General features: G+C 40.1%; 1 protein-coding gene across 4 annotated transcripts; it reads left to right on the forward strand.

The window, feature by feature from the left end:
- The first annotated feature begins 528 nt into the window (after positions 1 to 528).
- Positions 529 to 18,669, forward strand: LOC125383591. Of its 4 annotated transcripts, none has more exons than XM_048402165.1 (2): positions 529 to 791; positions 16,267 to 18,669. In XM_048402165.1, the coding sequence occupies exons 1-2, from the start codon at positions 588 to 590 to the stop codon at positions 17,872 to 17,874; spliced, it is 1,812 nt and encodes a 603-aa protein (XP_048258122.1). In that variant the 5' UTR covers positions 529 to 587; the 3' UTR covers positions 17,875 to 18,669. The 4 variants fall into 4 exon arrangements, with proteins under 4 accessions (XP_048258122.1, XP_048258125.1, XP_048258123.1 ...); XM_048402168.1 differs by lacking the exon at positions 529 to 791 and adding an exon at positions 1,821 to 1,969; XM_048402166.1 differs by lacking the exon at positions 529 to 791 and adding an exon at positions 1,989 to 2,108.
- The last annotated feature ends 6,925 nt before the right edge of the window (positions 18,670 to 25,594 follow it).

Below are 25,594 nucleotides of genomic sequence, written 5' to 3' on the forward strand. Positions count from 1 at the left end.
AGCTTTACTTCAAACTGAAATGCACCAATGCAACTGCTGCAATATCAAAGGTTTGACAATTGTAGTGTAACTCATCTATGAAATTAACACAGTTGCAATTAAAACATCGATTCTAACTTGACAAATTTCAGAAACGACAGGGCGTAAACTGTAGAACTCTTCAGCTGCACAGCATCCTTCATAGGGGCATTGATTCATGACGTATCCTACCTGTGTCATCACCCATGCATTAAACACCCATGCTTTAAATGCATTCCAGGTTGGCGCTTGCGTGGACATGATGTGCATGTAGGCATGCAATTAGTGACAGTGTCGCAAATCTCAAAAGTTGTGTTTTTAATAAAGTGATGGTTTCCCGCACAGCTTCACGTTTTGCTGTTGTAGGAAGCGGCTCTTTTTGCATTGTTTGCAATGCAAATGTTGAGGTGTAAGATTAATTAATTCGGGGCCAGGCCTCCCGAATATTTTTTGATAGCGACATTGTAATAGTGCAGTGACAGTACTTGATAGGTATGTGAGCGTGAATGTGAAATCAATAACTCAAGTTGACATTACCTGTTGGTAGCAAGGTACGATGGTATATAGGCATGCGTCAGTTCAGATCAGTCAGACGCTCTGTGCACACGCGCTGTGACAACACGGATCAACATTCGGGCAATACTTTCATTCTTAGAGGCTTCGCACCACCAAGGGCCATGCTGCAGTACCCTCGGGACCAGCTGGAGGGTTGGAGAAGAAGGGAGGGAATCAGGTGGATCAGAGAACCGTATGGAGGATTTAGGAGGCAGAGGGTACGATGGATTTATTTTAACATTATAATATATGATACCAATCGCATTGGTAGAACAATTGATAATTAAATATTTATGGTGATCGTTTGTCGTATTGGACATTTTAGGTTATTTTTTTACACAAAGAAATAGCTAAATGATATTCGAGGAATATTTTGTTATACTTTGTTATTAACTTCTCGTGTGTCCGTAATATTACGTTAACGTTGAAATAATTCGCAGTCATAACTTGATAGTTTGGTTGGTAACAATTTTAGCGTGTGGAAAAACGGTTGCTCGTGTATTAAAGTCATTATTTCTCAACGTTGTTTATTACATTTTAAGATACTGATTTAGTATTGTGTACATAATGCAAGTTGTACATGATATAAGCAACCAGGAAAAAGAAAGCATACACCCATGTTTGATGGTCGCTAAATATGAAACAAACAAGAATGGTTATTCGATGGTGACGTAGTTGATCCCGGTATCATCGTTGTGTTCTTGGACCTTACCTTTTGCTGTGTTTCGGCCAGTAACGTACGTTTTGATTACATTTGTAAGTTTGGGTCAAATCCAATTTCCAAGTGTATATTCCTATACGTCAGTTTCATAAATGAATAGTTTCGTTAATAAATACTTCAGCGTGTGCTGATATTTTTTTAATTAATGTTTCAATACTGTCCTTGAATGCTAATATAGTTACAAGTTTAAAAAATATAGTTTTGCCAATTGGTGTAACGCTTTGAAAAATCCATTCAGTAGTGATTGAATCAGCACTGATTTTGTCTACATATGTACTAAACTTAACGCGAATAAAATATTTCCGTTTTCTCCTTACGACTGTGTTGCTAGGTACCTCAAAGCGCGGGTCATCGATGGACGTATTGCACTGTTAAAGCCCTATAAACTAATGTATTTATTCTGTATGCCACAGACAAGGAAGTATGCGTGTGTTGTAACTGAGGCAGCTGTTACTGTATAACGCTCTGCGGCAGATAGTTTTATTCATCGTTATGCGTGTTCTCGCGTGATTTGTTTTACTGGATGTGGACTGGGGTCGTGGTGACCTGGGTCGGCAACAATACCTCACATTGCCGATTTTAGAGGCCAGTGTAGTTCTCCGACTTGTGTTTCGGCGCATGATAGCGAGGGTTACAAGTGGTTGCCGAAGGATCATTCATTGCATGTAACGAAATGTAGGTCATTTCTTCTTGGAATCTTCTTGGTTGTCTGCACGTATATATGTCTGTTGCAGTCCGACTCAGCGTGTCCGTCTGGCACTTACATCTTGCAATACTGCTTCCATTTACATGTGTACAGAGGGACTCATTGAGTGTACGTCTATCTACTTGTTCTGTGTGTGTGTGTGTGTGTGTGTGTGTGTGTGTGTGTGTGTGTGTGTGTGTGTGTGTGTGTGTGTGTGTGTGTGAATGTATGTGTTTATATGATTGTATGTAGAGTCTGCACATCTCTCTAGTAGTTTTTGATGTGTCTACAAGTGTGTTGGTATATTCTCTACATATCTATCAAGAGGTTATGTATGTTTTTATACTTGTACAGATATATTCTCTACACATCTGGTAGTTTGGTATGTGTTTATATGCCTACAATTAGATTCTCTACACCTCTTCTGGTAGTTTTGTATGTATTTATATGCGTACAGGTATATTTTCTACACATCTTCTGGTAGTTTGGTATGTGTTATATGCGTACAGGTATATTCTCTACACATATTCTGGTAGTTTGTTATGTGTTTATATGCGTACAGGTATATTCTCTACACATATTCTGGTAGTTTGCTATGTGTTTATATGCGTACAGGAATATTCTCTACACATCTTCTGGTAGTTTGGTATGTGTTCATATGCGTACAGGTATATTCTCTACACATATTCTGGTAGTTTGGTATGTGTTTATATGCGTACAGGTATATTCTCTACACAAACTCTGGTAGTTTTGTATGTGTTTATATGCGTACAGGTATATTCTCTACACATATTCTGGTAGTTTGCTATGTGTTTATATGGGTACATATATATTCTCTACACATCTTCTGGTAGTTTGCTATGTGTTTATATTTGTACAGATATATTCTCTACACATATTCTGGTAGTTTGGTATGTGTTTATATGCCTACAATTAGATTCTCTACACCTGTTCTGGTAGTTTTGTATGTATTTATATGCGTACATGTATATTCTCTACACATCTTCTGGTAGTTTGGTATGTGTTTATATGCGTACAGGTATATTATCTGCACACCTGGTAGTTTGGTATGTGTTTATATGCGTACAGGTATATTCTCTACACATATTCTGGTAGTTTTGTATGTATTTATATGCGTACAGGTATATTCTCTACACATATTCTGGTAGTTTTGTATATATTCATATGCGTACAGGTATATTCTCTACACATCTTCTGGTAGTTTGGTATGTGTTTATATGCGTACAGGTATATTCTCTACACATATTCTGGTAGTTTTGTATGTGTTTATATGCGTACAGGTAAATTCTCTACACATATTCTGGTAGTTTTGTATGTATTCATATGCGTACAGGTATATTCTCTACACCTCTTCTGGTAGTTTTGTATGTGTTTATATGCGTACATATATATTCTCTACACATCTTCTGGTAGTTTGCTATGTGTTTATATTTGTACAGATATATTCTCTACACATATTCTGGTAGTTTGCTATGTGTTTATAAGTCTACAGTTAGATTCTCTACACCTCTTCTGGTAGTTTTGTATGTATTTATATGCGTACAGGTATATTCTCTACACATCTTCTGGTAGTTTGGTATGTGTTTATATGCGTACAGGTATATTCTCTACACATATTCTGGTAGTTTGCTATGTGTTTATATGCGTACAGGTATATTCTCTACACCTCTTCTGGTAGTTTTGTATGTGTTTATATGCGTACAGGTATATTCTCTACACATATTCTGGTAGTTTTGTATGTATTCATATGCGTACAGGTATATTCTCTACACATATTCTGGTAGTTTGGTATGTGTTTATATGCGTACAGGTATATTCTCTACACATATTCTGGTAGTTTGGTATGTGTTTATATGCGTACAGGTAGATCACTATACATCTTCTGGTAGTTTTGTATGTATTTATATGCGTACAGGTATATTCTCTACACATATTCTGGTAGTTTTGTATGTATTTATATGCGTACAGGTATATTCTCTACACATATTCTGGTAGTTTTGTATGTGTTTATATGCGTACAGGTATATTCTCTACACATATTCTGGTAGTTTGGTATGTGTTTATATGCGTACAGGTATATTCTCTACACATATTCTGGTAGTTTTGTATGTGTTTATATGCGTACAGGTATATTCTCTACACATATTCTGGTAGTTTTGTATGTATTCATATGCGTACAGGTATATTCTATACACCTCTTCTGGTAGTTTGCTATGTGTTTATATGCGTACAGGTATATTCTCTACACATATTCTGGTAGTTTGCTATGTGTTTATATGCGTACAGGTAGATCACTATACATCTTCTGGTAGTTTTGTATGTGTTTATATGGGTACAGGTATATTCTCTTCACATCTGGTAGTTTGGTATGTGTTTATATGCGTACAGGTATATTCTCTACACATCTTCTGGTAGTTTTGTATGTGTTTATATGGGTACAGGTATATTCTCTACACATCGGGTAGTTTGGTATGTGTTTATATGCGTACAGGTATATTCTCTACACATCTTCTGGTAGTTTTGTATGTGTTTATATGCGTACAGGTATATTCTCTACACATCTTCTGGTAGTTTTGTGTGTGTTTATATGGGTACAGGTATATTCTCTACACATCTTCTGGTAGTTTGGTATGTGTTTATATGCGTACAGGTATATTCTCTACACATATTCTGGTAGTTTGCTATGTGTTTATATGCGTACAGGTAGATCACTATACATCTTCTGGTAGTTTTGTATGTGTTTATATGGGTACAGGTATATTCTCTTCACATCTGGTAGTTTGGTATGTGTTTATATGCGTACAGGTATATTCTCTACACATCTTCTGGTAGTTTTGTATGTGTTTATATGGGTACAGGTATATTCTCTACACATCGGGTAGTTTGGTATGTGTTTATATGGGTACAGGTATATTCTCTACACATCTTCTGGTAGTTTTGTATGTGTTTATATGCGTACAGGTATATTCTCTACACATCTTCTGGTAGTTTTGTGTGTGTTTATATGGGTACAGGTATATTCTCTACACATATTCTGGTAGTTTGGTATGTGTTTATATGCGTACAGGTATATTCTCTACACATATTCTGGTAGTTTTGTATGTGTTTATATGCGTACAGGTATATTCTCTACACATCTGGTAGTTTTGTATGTGTTTATATGCCTACAATTAGATTCTCTACACATATTCTGGTAGTTTTGTATGTGTTTATATGCGTACAAGTATATTCTCTACACCTCTTCTGGTAGCTTGGTATGTGTTTATATGTCTGCGGGTAGATCACTACACATCTATCTGGCAGTTTTGTGTGTATGAAAAAGACCGGCTCCGTGTTGCGTGTAGTGGTAGAGCGTCTGCCTCTAGAGCTGAAAGTCGGGCTTCGATCCTCGGCCGCGTCATACCACGAGACGTTAAAAGATTGTGCTTGTTCTTACTCTGCAAGGTGCTCAGCATTTATGGACTAAAACAAGAACTGATCGGCTTGGAGACAGTATACTGTGTCTGAGTGGGGTATTTATGTTAAACTGCGGCATGGTATCTCAGTGATCTAGCACGCACGCACGCACGCACGCACGCACGCACGCACGCACGCACTCACACGTGCATGCACGTCGCTATATAAGGGTAATTATCTTGAACGCGACGTTAAACCCAATTTCACCTCACCTCACCTGTATTTCTTTAAATGCTACATATAGATTCTTACGCATCTGTCTGGTAGTTCTGTTTGTGTTTATATGTGTGGGAGTAGATTCTCACCCGTCTTTCTCGTAGTTTTGTAAGGACTTATACATTTGTGGGTAGATTCCCTGCATATCTATCCAATTGTTATCTGAGGACTTATGTGTGGGGGGATAGATTGCCTGTGTATCTATCCAGTTGTTCTCTAAGGACTTATGTGTGGGGGGATAGATTGCCTGCATATCTATCCAGTTGTTCTCTGAGGACTTATGTGTGGGGGGATAGATTGCCTGTGTATCTATCCAGTTGTTCTCTAAGGACTTATGTGTGGGGGGATAGATTCCCTTGCACATCTATCTCGTAGCTCTGTATTGCTATATCTATGTGAAGAGAATCCGTTTTTCTATCCAGTAGTTCTGTAAGGATGTATATGTGCGTAATTCTGTACATTTAGTAGATCTGCGTGTATTTATATGTGTAGGTAGACTCTCTCTGACTACACGTCCCTCTAGTAGGTATGTATGACTTTTATATGTGAGGTCAGACAGTCGGTTAATCAAAAATTATGACTAAATTATTGACATGGTATATCCTTAAAATATAGTATGTAAAGATAATTTTTTTTGATATACATGCCTGTTATCTTGACTATGTTAATAATGAATGAATGCAGATGTGCGTTTTTTTCTAGTTCTTTTAGCATGACGCGATATGCCCCCGCATACATGGGCGAAAAAATAGAGTCTCTAAATTTGGATAGGAATTATATCAACTCCCGCATGTCCTTGCAGTTTTACTGTGTGCACACGGGGGGTTTTCGTTTATACCTCAATAAATGATATATGAATGTAGTGCTTCTTTACAACATAAGGGATTTATGGATTTGAACTTCTTTACGTTGAGGAACACAACGTTGAGGAGTATATACTTACTACTATGAAGTAGAGAACATACGTATGAAGTAGAGAACACACGTACGTACGTACGTACGCACGCACGCACGCACGCACGCACGCACGCACGCACGCACGCACGCACGTATGTATCTACCTGTAAGATTGGTTTGGTTTGTTTGTTGTTTAACGCGGCACTCAGCAATATTCCAGCTATATGACGGCGGTCTGTAAATAATCGAGTCTGGACCAGACAATCCAGTGATTTATATCATGAGCATCGATCCACGCAATTGGGATGTATCAACCAAGACAGCGAGCCTGACCACCCGATCCCGTTAGTCGCCTTTTACGACAAGCATAGTCGCCTTTTACGGTAAGCATGGGTTGATGAAGACCTATTCTACCCCGGATCTTCAGTTAATTAGCGCTGATGGGTGATAATGGTGGAAACCTTTGTTATCTTATTACTTTCGTTGTTCTTACAGGTACATATATATGCTCTTTGCTTCATGGCATATATCCACTTGATGAAGGATTACGTATATACTCCAAACGTTGTGTTCATGGGGCGAGACCTGCATGCTTGTCCGTGTATACGTATAGAGTTGGACAGTGACTTCTTGCAGTACTTGCAGTGCATATGCGAAGGCTTAAGTAATTGATGACATCTCTGCAACGACTGTGTCGTCAGAAAGAGTGTGATAATACACTGATGCTATTCCGGTGAGCGGCGGACGTCTGTTGCTAGCATTTGAACTTTTATGCACCTTTATTGAACATAACAGTATCCCGAGGAGAAGATAATCTACAACAATATTGGGAAGCCTTAGGATAATTTTATGAACATGTACTTATCAATGAAGGTAGCTGAATCTTGAATAGTTATTCTTGAACGGGGTCACCAGGTTACCGGTACTCAGCTTTGGCAGCAACACACAAGACATGGCTACAGTAGGTGTAGATTACCAAGGATATCTCGCTTCTGACGCTTTCTAAAACGCCAGGAATTTTAATGTTGTATTTGGTAGACTTCCATGGCGATAATGTTCCATTGTGATGCTATAACTAGTCCCACTGTTTCAGGGTGTTGGTAATTGGACATTTGATCTGATGACAGATGACAAGCAACTTCACCTGTCCACATAAACATCATTATTGATACGATTCAAATTATATTTTTATAGCATTTTTCACCTAAATACACATCAGTGGTCCATATTTGTTTTTGTACATATTCCAACGACTCAGTGCGATTTTATCAACACATGACGTGTGATACCCACTGCATTTGAATTCCACCAGACCTGTGAAGATCCGGGGTAGAATAGGTCTTCAGCAACCCTTGCTTGCCGTAAAAGGCGACTATGCTTGTCGTAAGAGGCGTCCAACGGGATCGGGTGGTCAGGCTCGCTGACTTGGTTGACGCACGTCATCGTATCCCAATTGCGTCGATCGATGCTCATGATATCAATCACTGGATTGTCTGGTCTAGACTCGATTATTTACAGACCGCCTACATATAGCTGGAATATTGCTGAACGCGGCGTTAAACAACGAACAAACAAACAAATGAAGTCCAGCTGCACATATTCTTGCACTTTACCGTTGTTTCAGAATGAGTACGATCAATGCTCACTGTTTCTTGTAGGTAGTTGATCCGCGGCAGTACACCCTTGTTCACCCAGTGTCATACGTAAGCATGAAAACCCGTAAAACTTTGACATCTTTTAATTCATTGAAACTATCTCACAGGATCAGTTACATGTTTTAAATAACCATGAACAAGTTCATCGAATGAAAGGTAGTCTAGTGGTTGAAACGCTTGTTCGTCAAGTCGAAGGCCCGGGTTCGATAATCTTCTCAGGTAAACGTGGCCCCTTTTTGGGCAATATTTCTAAAAACGTCGTAAAACCCAACTCGCTCTTCGAATAAAAAACCATTTAAGTCGAACTGTAGAAACCCCTCGGAACGACGTGGTCGTATATCGCATCAATCAATCTCGCTCTGCATGCACACCCATCATCCCAAACTATACAGTTCTTCGGCCCAAACATGTAGCCTTCTGTGTCTCGATGCATCCGGAATTAGTTTCAAACATATCATTCTGCATGTAGATTGAGAAACTACAGGGGAAATGTCAAACTTCACATTAATTTCTGACATAGTGACTAATACACAGCATGAAATTGTATACGGCCTATTAAACTGTCGGGCGTCATGTACTTGATAAGCCTACACTACACAAACTGTTTTCTGTATCACACCAAATACTAGTATCACATTAACAAATAAAATTGTATGCGTGTAATATGCTTCATCACATGCACATACTTAAACGCGTTGACAGTGCACCCCCCCCCCCCCCCCCCCCCTCACACACACACACACACACACACACACACACACACACACACACACTGCAAAAAAAGCAAAAGTGGAAATGAAGTAGTGTGGACATTTTCTACACTGAAAACACAGAAAGCCATATGTTTCTCACCCTTTGTAAGACTGATTTGAGTTTGTCGCTCGGAGAGCTCTTTAGCTGAGGGTTTCCATAGGCCTGTTGTGCAGGGCGATTTGACCTAAACCTGCGTGAAAATGGGACATGAAAAAAACGATCGACTTATACTCTCTATCTCGTCTGAATAGATAACAAAGCCGCTTTTCGTCTGTCTCGAGACGTTTCCAGTCGTTTGAAAGGTCATTGTAACTGTTCACTAGACAGACTCTATGCTTTATCTTACCAAGTCGGTCAGGTAGACATGCTGAATATTGTTTAACATAGAATTCAATTCTGATATTGGCTATCGCCAGCGGAATTAGCCTGAGGTAACTGTGGATGTGGATGCAAATGCGTATGGGTATGCGTATGCGTATGCGTATGTGTATGCGTATGTGTATGCGTATGCGTATGCGTATGTGTATAACTCATATTTAATATACAAATTTCCTAAATGTTGTTTTCTTAATATCAGCAAGGTTTAAGTGTTTTTATATCACATGTACATCAGGTACATTCAGTAGACGTTGATTATATTACAGGGGTTGAGGTTATTTTTCTGTACATTTAGGTAAAAGTGGAATATATTCTAAGCAAACTGGGTTGTATCCTTAAAACATTTTACAAAAACAAAACGCTCGGAACATAATTCGCAATTACAGCAATTTACATTTTGTGGTGGACAAGAAAGAAAACGAAAATTGCTATAGGAAGTTTATCCGTTTAGTTTACTTAAAGGATTAAGCGAATTATAATGTATTGTAGGAGTATTAAGGTGTAATGGAGACCCGGGCATTAGCTGGGTGTATTAGATGATGTTTAATTTATTGAAGGTATTGAAGTGACAATTGTTAGTTTGCTGTCATTGGAACAACATTGGGAAAAATGTTAAACGAATTGTATTGTATTGTTATAAAATCAAACGTGAAAGACTTTGTGTTAAGAATGAAGGCATGTTAAAGACATTTTCAAATTGACCCGACCATCATGTCCATGTTTTATAAAACATTTATTTTAAGTGATCTGAATTGTAACTTCACTAGCTGGTTCGGAAACCGGCCAGTCCCAACTAAAACAAACTCATCAAAATCTGTACCACGGCGAGTAAAATCATTGGCGTCTCTAGAGGACATCGGCAGTATTTACGAGAAGCAAATACTTAAATAAGCAAATAAAATATCAAGCGATAGTTTCGCATGTATTTCATTCGGAGTATCAACTTCTTCCTTGTGACTACCGACTGCGATTCCCGATGTTGAGAACAAACAGGGCCGGAATTCATTCATACCAGCTGGTATCAGGTTTTAGAATAAGTTTTGTGATAAACAATCGTTAAGCATTTACTCGCCAGTGCCACATTTAATGTTAATTACGATTGTGATGTTCGTGTTCATTTAATGTGTGTTTATCAATAGGCTGAGACCTTGTGCTAGTGTAATCCAAATTTCCTTCGGGATAATAAAGTGTTATTCCATACTAAAAAGAGGACTATATAGCCAAAATCCCATGTTTGGGATTACTATTGAGTGTTAATATATGCATGGAATTACAATTATAGCGACTCACAATGAGTGCTTGTGCACCTTCGTGTCCCAACAACCCACAGCAAGTTAACACCTCGGCCACACGAACTATCAAATATTCAGGTTTATTATATATCAATAATGTCAATACACTTGGCGACCACACCAGGACTACGTAACTTCAGTTTGTCACGCTGGTATTGCCATTTTGACATGTACGATTGCATTTTGATCGTGTATGTAAATGTTAGACAGATGCACACACTGGAAATAGTTTCGAGTGAAATTGTCCGGTATTTATCCGGACTTTTATTTGTTACAAATTATTATTTCCTTTCCGTCGATTTTACAAAGGACAACATATCATAAATTCCAAAAGGAATACTCGCATATTCGCATTCATGTCTACCCGTCCAGCCCACTACCTCAACACACTCAACGTTTACTGTGTTACATCTATACTTTAGATTTCACATGTGTTCGAAAAAAATAGGACTACGGAGGGGAGGGGAGGACTGCTATATTTGGAATTAATGATATATTATAGCTCAGTTTCATGAAACATGCGACCAGTTCATCAGAGGCTAGATGTAGTCTTACTCAGATTAATTCAACTAATATTTACTCACCCAGGCAAGAAATAAATGCATTCATTCTCAACGTGGCATTATGTATGGCTGCAGAGTCCATGCTTTGCAGAGATCCTCTCCTCTTAATTCACATGTCAAAATATGGATACCCCTGCGAGTTGTGGGGAGAGTGTTAGTTATAAAATATATCCTTCCCCTTAAACAACTAACAAAACATACAGATAAGACAGAAATCAAGGTGTACATAAGCGGAGAAATAAAATAGATTGCTGATACAATTCTAAGATAACCAATTGTATGTAGGAGACGTGACCAAAAATGAATTGTCTGAACCGTAGGTTGCTTTAGGGTTGTGCCACGTCGATAACAGTATCTTTAACGGGTATTTATTACATGTATTAAAGTTATGTTAAAAGTTGTAAACTTCCTAATTGTATACATTCCTTGGGTGTCGTGGGTGACATGGCGGCGTTTGCCCTGGTCAGGTGAATGAAACACTTGATAAGAAGGGGTGGATCACTGGGAATCCCTGCAATGGCACACGTGCGTCATGAGTGAAGAACGGGATGTAAGGCTTCACAATCCACTATACTTATATTACAGCTTATATAAATAAAGGTGAACAACTATTAACAGAATAGGCCTGTTACCGAGAGTCACGGAAAACACTACACTCAATATTGTCGATGGCTTGGATTCAGAGATACAGCGCTATAGCTAGTGCAACCTGGATAGATAGATAGATAGATAGACCGGAACAACTACGTGTGTTGAAATATTACACCTCCAGCAAATAGTCGTCAAAGATAAAAAAATTTGTCATGGCATGTACATTTTCATGTGTTTGTGACGGCTGCCCCCGGAGGCCAACGTTTGGCGAACACTTGGTATCATTATTAGATACTGATTCACATATGCTTATGATGTAGTTGAAATGATACAATGGACTCTGTATATATTGTGTATGATTTTGCAGCTTTTATTTTAAGGACCAACACTAGACAATACTTTGTATTGTCCAATATTTCCAAGGTTTTCCTCCCACCCTGCCTGTACCTTCTTCCCACATCCAGTCGGTGGGGCAGAAGCACTTCCCTTATATCCTTAAGTACAGACACTTGGAAGAACTGCATTTCTTGAAGGACATGCTAACCCTTTTCACAAACGGTGATGTCATACATTCCTATTATTTTCACCACTATTTTGCCTTTTGTACCCAATGGAATCTGTTCCGCGTATATAGAGACTGACTATGCTGTGGCGTTGGCGTTTTTAATTCATATTTAATGCATGTTCATTACCAAGCTACATTACATGCTCTACAAGCTTTATCGTGCAGGAAAGCATCAGAGCAACGTAAGACAGCATTAAAGCAACAAGGCTTTATTTCCCCTCTGTGACATGTCTGTGAATATGGCCGGGACGGTATAGGCAGGTTGCTATCTATTAGGGGTTATAGCATGTCATCATGACCCAGAGTAAGGGAGGCGTAATGTGGTCGGGGATTTCTGCACAGGCTGTACAGGTATGCCCATGCACATTGTCTCGTCTGTCTGTCGTGCAACTGCATATTCACAACCTGGCTGATTCCTTCGGTTATCCTGTTTATGTATAAAATAACTATATCATGATTACCTGAGGGAGTGACAGAGCAGACTGATGTCACACATGTATAAACTTGCAATGTCTGCCATAGATTATTCCGCCTGGTGCATGTTTATAGATTAGCATAAACTATATTTGATTCAATTTAATTTAAATATCGAATGTTGTGGTGTTTGTATTAAATTCTCTGACACAGGGAAGTAGATAGAGATGGAAAAGATAATTTCTTCAATTTACATTAACGAATCGTTGTAAATGAAGCTTAATAATTTGCGTGTTGCAATGACTCTATTTGAAATCGTCGTGATTGTGAAACTATGTTGTCATTTTATTCATGATTCAGCAAGTATTTGATTAAAATATTACAGCTGAAATGATTTACTCGGGTATCCTCTGAATAAATCATGTTTAACGTGCAATATCTTGGTTTTAATATGTTTGTTTGGTTTATGTGATCAATACACACATCTGGTTGTGTCCCCACTCCCATTAAAATTATTTTCACAGCTGCATTTCGTATCCTACACATATAGGCACCAACTAAAGGTTTTCTCAATTCTAAAAACGAATTTCACCATAATGTTAAACGTCAAATTACAAGAGAACGAGACTGGAAAGCGTACACTGCCATGACAAGATTTCAGATACATAGTAGCTAGAAATGTATGTATACAGATAGTGTGGGCAACATTCCATTTACAGACGATTCACATTAATATTAAGCAAATGTATTTGTTGATCAGACATTGAGGTAGATGACGCCGAAACTCTCCTCTCTCCGATCAACTCAGTTAAAGATTCTTTAGAAATGTATTTTGCATTGGGAAATACTTGACATATACATGTATGTGCTTGCTTGTTTTTCTACTTCTACTCTATCGGCATTTATTAATTACTCACATTTAAACTTTCAACAATGTAAACCAACTAAAATGTTTATTTTGCATATAATTTGCAATATCTAAAGTATGATTTTATTATTCTATTGAACTGGTAATATTAAGTATGAACGAAATAAATCATATACGTTTGTGTTATAGATGAAGAAAGGTATGCTTGTGGGCTGCTTTGGTAGACATTTATATATTTAGGAGGTTTACGTGGGTTGAATATTCGACAGCACTTACGCTGCTATTGTTGGGTTTAAGTTTATTTGTAGTATCCCTTGAAATTACCTAGTGAAATCTTTTTCCAATAATATTGGACGGAACTCATGCTCGCTATTTTGTCCTGAGGAGTCTTCAACATGCGCCAGACTTTCGTCCCTCGTGAAGCGAAAACGTTGGTTTTACTGAAAACCTCCGGAGTGACCACTAATTCGGTGTTAAATCTTTTTTTGATGACATAACCAATTTGTTTTAGCCTGTGAAACCGTGTCTCTGTCAGTTCGTCGCATCTACACATTATTCTGTAATTCAAAAACCTGTTGCACGTATATATGCATGGACTGCAGTTGCTACATACAGTGCCTACTGTTGTATTCAGAGTTGCCACTCACAGTCTGGTATGTACCGATAACGAACATTTCTTAAACATGTTTGACAGTTTGGAATGTTTATGCGGTCAGTCAAACGCGTCCTTTGTCTGGGACTGTCACAGATGGCGTTAGACTTAAATTCTGTTATTTATCCCACTCTCCTGTTATTGCAATGACACAGTGTTGTTTATCCCAACACTCCTGTTATTACAGTCACAGTGTTGTTTATTCCACACTCCTGTTGTTGCAGTGGCTGTGTTGTTTATCCCACACTTTGTTGTTGCAGTGACAGTGTTGTTTATCCCATTCTCCTGTTGTTGCAGTGACACGGTCTTGATTATTCCACACTACTGTTGTTGCAGTGACAGTGTTGTTTATCCCACACTTCTGTTGTTGCAGTGACATTTGTTATTTATCCCACACTTCTGTTGTTGCAGTGGCAGTGTTGTTTATCCCACACTCCTTTTCTTGCGAACGAATAGTGTAAAAGTTGTCTGTCCCTAACCCTGCTGTTCTTGGCATACGGTGTTGTTATATCTCTTTATCCCGCTGTTGTTGGCGTGCAATGTTGTATCTCGTCCTCCTGCTGTTGCTGGCATACAGTGTTGTATCTCTTCCTCCTGCTGTTGCTGACATACAGTGGTGTATCTCGTCCTCATGCTGTTGCTGACATACAGTGGTGTATCTCTTCCTCCTGCTGTTGCTGACATACAGTGGTGTATCTCTTCCTCCTGCTGTTGCTGACATACAGTGGTGTATCTCGTCCTCATGCTGTTGCTGACATACAGTGGTGTATCTCTTCCTCCTGCTGTTACTGACATACAGTGGTGTATCTCTTCCTCCTGCTGTTGCTGACATACAGTGGTGTATCTCGTCCTCATGCTGTTGCTGACATACAGTGGTGTATCTCTTCCTCCTGCTGTTGCTGACATACAGTGGTGTATCTCGTCCTCATGCTGTTGCTGACATTCAGTAGTGTATCTCTTCCTCCTGCTGTTGCTGACATACAGTGGTGTATCTCTTCCTCCTGCTGTTGCTGACATACAGTGGTGTATCTCGTCCTCATGCTGTTGCTGACATACAGTGGTGTATCTCTTCCTCCTGCTGTTGCTGACATACAGTGGTGTATCTCGTCCTCATGCTGTTGCTGACATACAGTGGTGTATCTCTTCCTCCTGCTGTTGCTGACATACAGTGGTGTATCTCGTCCTCATGCTGTTGCTGACATTCAGTAGTGTATCTCTTCCTCCTGCTGTTGCTGACATACAGTGGTGTATCTCGTCCTCATGCTGTTGCTGACATACAGTGGTGTATCTCTTCCTCCTGCTGTTGCTGACATACAGTGGTGTATCTCTTCCTCCTGCTGTTGCTGACATACAGTGGTGTATCTCGTCCTCATGCTGTTGCTGACATACAGTGGTGTATCTCTTCCTCCTGCTGTTACTGACATACAGTGGGGTATCTCTTTCTCCTGCTGTTGCTGTATCTCGCCTTCCTGTTGTACTTCGTCTTCCTGTTGATGTAGGCACACTGGATTTTACATGTCATACCAGCTGATTTAAGTGCATTTCTATTAGCCTTTGTCAAGATAAGTGCTTGTCATTATACTTGAGTCTGGGTCTCTTATTACAAAGGTCAGAGGTTATAATTCAGTCTTACATGACAATGATCAGTGATAGTGTTTGTCTCTTTGATTACAACGATCAGTGACCGTATTATGTGTATGTGATTACAATAGCCACTGATCATGCAGGTGTCTTTGATTACAATGGTCACTGACTTGTATTCTTGCCTCTGATTACGATGGCTTACGGATGATATGGGGTCTGATTCATATGACGCAGAAATTGGAAATATTTGTTTATTGGCAAATAGAAATGACTGACAATTAGGATGTAAAGTGGGGGTCCAATGCACCAGAAGTATTTCCTTGTTATACCCCTTTGCATAATACATTACAGTCACATTCAAAGTTTGCTTTTTCTGTTCCAGGTGGTGCCAGGGTACTGGGGTTTGAGAGAGGAAGAGTCGCCCCCCTGGAAGAGTAGTCTCCTGGCCACAGAACCTCAGATGCAGACATTTGAGCTTGAGATGGAAGAAGACCAGCCGCTCGATCTCAGCATGAAGCCACGCGAGCTTGTGGAGTCTCCCTCCCATGGGCAGGTGCTCTCTGGGGAGAAACATCACGGACAGGACTCTCCACTGTGCCTCATCAAAGACTGTGGATGTAACAACCATGGTACCCGACAACGATCGGGTGGCGGGAACTCGGTGTATAATGGCGGGAAATATGGCCCCCCTCCATCAAATGGAGATCGCCCTATGTTTTCTGATTCACAAAGTGAAATGACTTTAAAGTCGAGATTTAATGATAGAAACAGTACGTATGAAAGCCAACACATGTGCTATGATCGCGTTGTTGTGCCAAAGCATGACTTGTGTAGGCAGAATGAAGTGGAAGGGGCCTTCCACTATAATCGGGTCACTAACGACGAAGAACGGATGGACATTAACGCCGAACACGTCCCGTTTGAAGGTATTACTCCAGTTGCTCAAAGCAAATTCAAACCTGTGTTTCAGACTTGTGCCAGAACCCATATCGATCACCCCAGTGTTAACTACAGTCTTTCGTCAAAGTATTATGAAAGTCGCGAGCACTGTGCACAGTCGTTCCTTGATCTCAGCAACTTTGGAACAACGCGGGGTAACTTGTGGAAACCTTGTGGAAACATCGAAGAAGGGTGCAGACCTATACGACGACCTTGGCATGGCGACATGAACACATCTTCTCCTTGGGGACGATCCTGTAGAGATTGGAACGGCAGGGACGTGGCAGAGGGACCCAGGATACATTGGAGACCCTTCGTAGACACACCAACCTCCCACGGCCATCCTTCGTCTCCAACCACGGCGCACCAGCCATCCGTCGACACACTCAAATCCACAAGTACTGGGAGTGTGGTTCCTCAACCAACCACAGCAGGTTCGCTCTCAGGAGCCAGCAAATCCACCCAGCCTAATTCAGGAAGGACGGCGCAGATATCCACTGGCGCCTCTTGTTTGCAAACAACAAGGACTGTAGGGCACTCCTTCGCCTCAACTGTTCCACTCATCTCTAAGTCTTCAGTCCCACCCAGATCGAACTCTCACTCTTCTTCTCTCTCGGCTATCTCGAGGAGCTCTGGTTCGCCGATATTGGTCCCTAGAGCCCCGTACACGTCTATTCGTGTGACGCGGAGCCCCAAAACATTCCACAACGAATCGGTTCGGACAATACAAGATCCGGATCTGAGAGAAGCTTCGCTCAGGCGGTCGCATGATGGCAGCAAACGACATTTGTCTGGAAAACAGGAATTGCAGGAAAAGGAAAACATCGATTTGACGGACAGTGGAACAGCAACTTCCGGTGTGGCCACATCCGGGGGCTTGAAGATGCCCGCCCTGGACTATTTGATCTCAAAGGTTCTGGTAGAGCGGATTGATATTCCTTTTAAGCCGTGTAACACGGAGATAAAGAAGATCTATAATGGCGAGAGTAAAGGAAGACTACGCCTTGTCGATCTCATAGAGCTTCAGGTTGAGGAGAGTCTTAAAGCTTAATGACGTTGTTGTGTAGGGACTGTGTTATTTGTTTTCTTTTCGTCTTTTGACCAATGGAGCAGGTTTTTGAGCAGTATTGATGTGTAACTCGGTGATGGCTGATGAGACTCAACCAGGGTGTACTTCTGTATGTGTCTTGCGATGTATGATTGTACATCCGTGATGTGACCGACTTGTATAATGGCAAATGACGTTCTGTAACACTTATAACAAGGAATTGTTGCCTGTGATAGCGACATGTTTCACTGCCCGAAAGGTTCAAATCCTTCCATTTGGGATCATATCTCATGATTATTTGCGTTCGCGCCGTTCACCTTTTGAAGGGAGTTTAGGATTTCTCAATTTTTGATATATGTATCTTGCCATTGAGTGCTTCTTATTAAGGTGACTGTTATACACAGAGAAATATGTCGTATTTATTAATGTAACTTATTATTTTGTTTCAGTTTAGATTGAACGACAGATGTGTGTGTCGTCTGGTTGCTATAAGAACTACTCCTGTGACGTCACTATGACGTCACGGCGATAGACTCGGTGGCGATTGGTTAGTCTCCCGTGTCTTTCATCTATGTACCCAGATCTATTAACAAGATTGAACATGTGATCTGCGAGTCCACCACTCAGTGAGATTTGTGTCGTCAGCAGTGCAATGAAGCATGGAGTGCAATATTTTCATCAAATCTCACTTTTCTATCAAGGTAACTACCGGAGTATTTTAAGGAAACCAATCTGTTTGGTGTTCATGTTTTCAATGGCTATGCTATTAAATGAAAATAAAAGTATTACGTACACAAAGGTCCTCTTACTTTCTCGGTCTAAGTAATCAGTCCTTCAGTTTGCCTACTGTAATAAGTTTGGTCTAAAATGATTGGATTTGACCATGTGTGGTTTTTAAACATACCTTCGCAACTGTCACATCAAATTCAACAGTCACGTCGTTTAAAAGTAACGTGGATACTAGTCCAGACATACACTTGTTAACAGTAAAAACAATAGAATACTACCGGTCACGCATAGATATCGCAAGTATTTCATAACAACGATTAATTCTGTTTCTCAAGATGTATAAAATGTTGCTGCCAAGCTGACTTTCTGTTAAGGACAAAATCAGGGAAATCTATCGTCTGTATTCGATAGCAAGGATTTTTCTTACATGTACAAATGCTGAATTGGTTGATAGCAACGATACGTTAAATTATTTCAGTAACGTTGGGATAAGCACGGTTATTGACAGAATTTCCTAGAAACGATTATTTCGGATGCGCAAAAAGTATGGACAGAATTTCATAGAAATTATTCTTATGTGCACAAATGACGTCATAATTCCAAGGCAACGATACGTCCTGTCATGCTGAAAAAGTCACTATATTTATAACATGGATCATTAATGGTAACTCTCAAGTATTGTTATCTTTTGACCGCAATGATTCTTTCAATTACGCAATAAGGCAGAGACCATCTATTATATTGTCTCTGGCAACAAGGTCATCATGTGATCATGTGATCATGTAATGATTCTTTAAGCGTGATCTATTTTAACCGACTGGTGTAAGGCATTTGTCATAAACGAAACCAGCAGAGCATTTTGCTTTGAGCCTACTGTGTTTTATATTTCAAGATATAGAGCAGTGATTCGAAATCTGTAACTGAAATCGTTGAGAAATGGATGGCTTTTGAGCTGCGGTTGTATCTCAAGGATGGTCACATGTCACTGTAATATCACACATCAAGGACGACCTCATTTAATATCTTACGTATTTTGCATACATACAAACCATACCATTCACAAGTTAATCGGACCAATAATTCAATCTGGTGTAAATGTCCTGTAAACAATATCTAAACGGTCCACCCGAGAGAAAATGAAGACAATAGATGTCAAGCACACACCGCTATTTTGACGTCATATCGTTCTCCAGAAAAAATACCCGACGCGATAGCGTCAGTTTCTAACAGATAAATTGAGCAAATATCAACTCCACTGATAACATATCTCTGCATTGAAACACGGTTGGTTTGTATCCATGTTACTGAACATCACTACTCGAACCCAAGGCAGTGTGTACTGTTAGCGAGGCATGTGTGTTATGACAGGTTCCTTAACATGGGCAGAATCACATACTGTGACACATCGTCCTCACGACAATTACTGATATATATATAGTTAAATGGACATTCTACCTTGAATTTGGAAAATATTAGTAATCGATTCTGATTTGTGAAACAGGTGGAAGAAAATATTTATTCAAAAGTATTTTTCACGGTCATTATCGGTAGGCATTTTAATTTTGTTATGTAGGGATATGTGTAGGTTACAACGTGCGGAGATGTGCATACTATAATACTCAAAGTGTGTGTGGCAATACAGTTTGGGAAGAAATTATGACATCAATCGACAAACATAATATATTTCAAGTTTTGGGGACGTTAGAGAGCTTGAACACACTTTAGAGGGGTACACACTTTATGTCAGCTTACGAAGTAGCGATGCTACACACTTTATGTCAGCTTACGAAGTAGCGATGCTACACACTTTATGTCAGCTTACGAAGTAGCGATGCTACACACTTTCGATATCGTCATACATACGAGTGGGGTGATAAAAGAACTATGTTTTGGCATATGCAGAGCCTATTTTGTTTAGAGGCTGAAGTGTTTCGTTATTTAAGATCGACAACCAACGCAAAACATTGGATGCAACCCATAACCAACACCAACGAGCCCGCGTTTTGTTTTGTCATGCGGGAGTGGAGGTAAACCAACATACAGTGTTTTCAACATAGAGCGACCTACCTGCACATCAAATCGCAATTAATATAGGCTGGGGACCCCTTAATCTTTTCCTTTTAAAATTAGGGTGATGACCCCTTACCTATCATGCTTAATTTGAAATTTAACCGCGGTAAATTGAACATTTGAAACCCCAAGTTGAGAGTTCAGTTCCAAATTGAATTTAGCGTGGTTAAATCTACGGGTAACCTAGCTAAACACGAAAAACACGTACATCGTATTTATATCCTAGTAAGTACTGAGTTAATTCGATTATCCGGAAATAATTCGTTAACCCGAACATCTTCACTGGGAACGTAATGTCTGGATGAACGGGGCTTTACGGTGTATAGATTGAAGGTGTGACCTTTAGGACACACATCATTAACAACTAAATAATGCGAAGTGGTCTTGATTCCAGTTGTATTATTTCTTTGGTTTTCGGTTTATCGTGGATTACCCTTGTGTGGATTCCGGATCAGATTATGTCACAAGCAACTCATCCTCGTCCTGTGGCCGGACCGCCTCCTTGGTCTAGTGGTTGAGCGTCCGCCAGGGGAGCGGAAGGTCCGGGGTTCGATTCCCGATCGCGTCATACCAATAGACGCTGAAAGATGATACTTGTTATTTCCTGGCCTGGCGCTCGGCATTAAGGGGCTAAAACAAGAACTGGTCGACTCGGAGTCAGTATACTCTGTCTGTGTGGGGTAGTCATGTAAAACTTATGCATGGTATCTCAGCACTTTAAATAGCACTATAAAATCGGCATTAGTCCGCACTATTACAAGCAGCCACACACACACACGTGCATGCACGTCGCCATAAAAGTGCAATAATCTCGACCGCGATGTTAAATCTTATTTCATCTCACCTCACCGAAAGGAGCAATTAACTGAATCTCTCAACCACAAACAATAATATTAAAAGCATGAACTACACTAAAAAAACAATGAACTTTTCCACAGGACGCGATAACCCATACCTTTCTGTTATTTCGGTGCAGCAAAATATTTTTTCCTCACAAAATAATGAAAATACAATACATTGATTTTCCATTGCAATGCACACTTCGGCGCAGAAATAAACTTACGAATATAATTACTATTGTTACACAGAAACAACTTAGAAAGCTATGGTCTGTAACACCATGGGAGTTTATACGCATTAAATAATCAGAGGCATTTAATTCTTATTTGAAACCTCTGATTCAGATCAAATATTTCCAAAAGCATTATGAATAAATGGACAATAGAATGAAATTAATCTTATCGCCCTCTTTTGCCGGATTAATGTCCAGAATCTGCGCACCACAGAGTAGACGAGTGAAAGCCAACTTTGTAAAAAGCATATTGGTCGGGTTTGATGAAGAAATGCTTCCAATTAAATAATTCTTTTAGCGGCGACGCAGTAAACAACGCTCGTTGTGAATCCCTGCTAAGGGACGAATCTGATTGTTGGGTCATGGCATGTAGTATTTCAGTTCGAAGGAGACGGTGAGCTGTGACGTCAGCGCGATTTGACCATTGACTTTATGAGTGCAGAGGTACAACGATGCTGCCTTGAGATGTACTGTATGAACTTTGCTCAGCTTACCCTTGTCCCTTCAGATAATAGTGCAACGTTTCCACAAAAACAGAGTTCATGTCCAGGCTGTCACAACTTCGAGTGTGTGTGTGTGATCAAATATGATTTTACACCGCTGTTAGCAATATTCCAGCAATATCACGACTGGGGTCACGCGAAATGGGCTTCACACACTGTACCCATGTTGGGAATCGAACCTATGTCTTCGATATGACGAGCTGCCGCTTTAACCACTAGGCTACACCTCGGCTCTTACTTATTCGAATTGCTACTACAGCTGCTACTCATACTAATACTAATAATATTACTAATACCGCAATTAATATGTTCATGGTAGCAGGGGCGCGGGTGGCCCAGTCTTCTAAGGCATCTCAGTTCGCTGTGCGGGGTTGCGTCCTTTGGGCACACAAGAAACCAATAATCGTGGGTTCGGGTTTTCCTCCCATTAAGCTGACACGCCGTGATCCTTTTAAAAGCTGCGTTAAACCAAACTCACTGACGGTACTCACGACAGGACAACGCCACAACACACAAACTAAATAGGGCGTTGATACTGTCACACATATAAAGCGTCCTTGATATGCACATATAGATAACCGCAGCACAGTTAGTCATCAGCAGGGAGATGCATGGTAATTTATGTTTTCCATTGTTTGTTTAAAGCTACTCTCCGCAACATTCGAGCTGTAGATCGGCGCGTGAGCTGTCTGGACCAGACAATCCAGTGATCCAAACGCCTAACGCAACAATGTTTCAGCTAGATGTACATAATCGAGTCTGGGCCGGACAATCCAGTGATCGATATTGTGAGCAATGATTCACGTCCAGGATACGATGACAAGACACAACCAAGTCCGATCCATTCTGTTGCTTCTTACGACAAGTGGGGGCACGGGTGACCAAGTCATTTAAGGCGCCGCGATTCGCTGTGCAGAGTTCCGTCCCTTTGGCACGCCAGAAACCTGTGATTGTGGGTTCGAATCCCGGTTCGCCCCGATTATGTTTCTAGGTTTGTCAGCACCATATCCATGCTCGTGGGTTTTACCGAAGTGGTAAACATCTGAAACCTGCATCACTTGGGGTTTTCCTCCCACTTTAAGCTGACACGCCGCGATGTAACTGGAATACTGTTAAAAGCGGCGTTAAACCCAACTCACTCACTCACTCTTATGGTTTCAGTGATACCTAAACACAAATGAAATAATTCTGAGACCTTTCTTAAATAGTACGCTCCGGAATATATCCTAGTGGTTCTGGAAGACCATGTACATAGTATGACTATATATTGTCGCGGGCTCTATATATCGCAGCATCATTAAATCATCCTGTCGACTGTTTACTTATGCAAATCTAAGCACGATATTTCATCGTCTCATCGAATACAGGACTCGTTGTGGTATGGCACGGCTTCTCGTTAGTAAACACTTTAACTTTTTAACAATAGTTTCTGGAATGTTTTTGAAGTGGAATTACCCCAACCTCCATTCGAAATTGGTTAGAAAAAAACCTCATTTGTTTGGACGATGTCCCTTGACCCAACGCAGGTCGTACGCATACAATGCATAATCCAAAACAGGAAGTGATGTGAAAAGCACATTATCCAAATGTACCCCACAACAAAATAGTGATTCCGCGAACATATAGAGTTCCCCGCCCTGAAGTCGCAAATGTCAGGTACTTTGTTTACTGAACTCAGTGAAGGAAATCAGCATCGATCACTCTTAGTTATAAAAGTTGAACAAAAAAAGAAAAAACATTTTCGTGTGATTTGTTTGTGTGTTTGTTTGTCGTTTAACGCCGCACTCAGCAATATTCCAGCTACATGACGGCGGTCATTTTCGTATGAAATATTAAGGTTAGTGAGCGGTTGCCATTACGATCCATTATGAATTAACTACCCGCGATAATATAGCGTTCCATGCGATTGGTTTCCACGTTAGGGGGGACGGACGAATCAAAATCCGGAACAGTGAATAACTTGTGTTTCTTGCCGAATTGAAAGGAATGTCAATGATAGAATGGCGTCTCAGTTAAATGTGGAGAGGAGGCATACCTTATCACGGTCACAAGACGTGCGTGTAAACCATTTGGGTAAACCACACGAGCTAGGGAACGATACGAAGGATCATATCTGTACTGAATTGCGCATTCTAAAACATGACCAGGGAATCCTGATACGGTTAAGGGACGTAACTCTACACAAGTGTAGACCAGAATATTCTCTTTAAGGTTTTCCCTACTTCAGATCTGCATCACCTCTGGTTATCCCCACATCAACTGACGGGACGAGAGACCAGTGAAATTCCGGGGTAGAATAGGTCTTCACCAACCCATGCTTGCCGTAAAAGACGACAATGTTTGTCGTAAAAGGCGACTAACGGGATCGGGTGCTCAGACTCGCAGACTTGGTTTATGCATGTCTTCGTATCCCAATTGCGTGAATCAATGCTCATGATGTCAATCACTGGATTATTTACAGACCTCCGTCATATAACTGGAATAATGCTAAACAAACGAACGAACGAGACGACGTGACATGGCTGAAATAGCGCGCGTTCAAAGCAGCTCAAATTTCTTACATATGCACGTGTTAACGCAGCCTCACTCTGAACCAATATCCACGATGACAAGTTAAAGTGCAAGTCTCATGGGTATATACAACTTTGCAGATTTGGATTGATCGTATCATCCTTAATGCAAATATCATTTTCAAAACATCAGCGTCACTATTAGCAATGACCATTTGTACACTGTACTTGTCTCGTATGTGTTGGATTAAAGGATTGAAATATACTCCTCTTTCTTTCAACAACAAAAATGTGACAAAGGCCATCGACATCACAAATGTAGGTCAATATTCGGTGAGAAACATGCTATTTCTTCCATTGCGTTTTTTGTTCGCGTTGCGGTACTTATCTCATTTATTTTGTTGTAAGACCCTCTCTTTGTTTAAAATATTGGCTGAAGTGTGATTAAATTATGAATCATAGTATTTACTTCGTTCCCTCTTGCGATATCGTGAGCTCAAATCGACCATTACTTTCCGATATGTCTGACTCTTATAAAGACATTAGTTTACGACGTATCGTCGTAGAACCATGCCCCTAAAATTGAAAAGGAAAATATCTTACAATATTAAAATGATTTAATTCACGTTAAATCCAGGTTGTACACATTAAGCCTCGCCTCCTCGTTAGCGCTTGTTTAGATTCCATGCCCCTCATATTGAAAAGGAAAATATCTTACAATATTAAAATTATTTAATTCACGTTAAGTCAAGGTTGTTCTCATTAAGCCACGCCTCCCCATCAAGCGCTTTTAAGTTACAAATACAGACCTCGAAATACGTACTTTTGCGTCAGTTTAC

This window comes from Haliotis rufescens, unplaced genomic scaffold, assembly GCF_023055435.1.
Source record: "Haliotis rufescens isolate VD_foot unplaced genomic scaffold, xgHalRufe1.0.p SCAF_249, whole genome shotgun sequence".
Classification (NCBI taxonomy): domain Eukaryota; kingdom Metazoa; phylum Mollusca; class Gastropoda; order Lepetellida; family Haliotidae; genus Haliotis; species Haliotis rufescens.

Bases quoted from the DNA above. Each gene is read 5' to 3' on its own strand.
- LOC125383591 (XM_048402165.1), top strand. From the start codon at position 588: ATGCGTCAGTTCAGATCAGTCAGACGCTCTGTGCACACGCGCTGTGAC. The intron at 792-16,266 runs GTACGATGGATT...TTTCTGTTCCAG, and splicing joins GAGGATTTAGGAGGCAGAGG to GTGGTGCCAGGGTACTGGGG.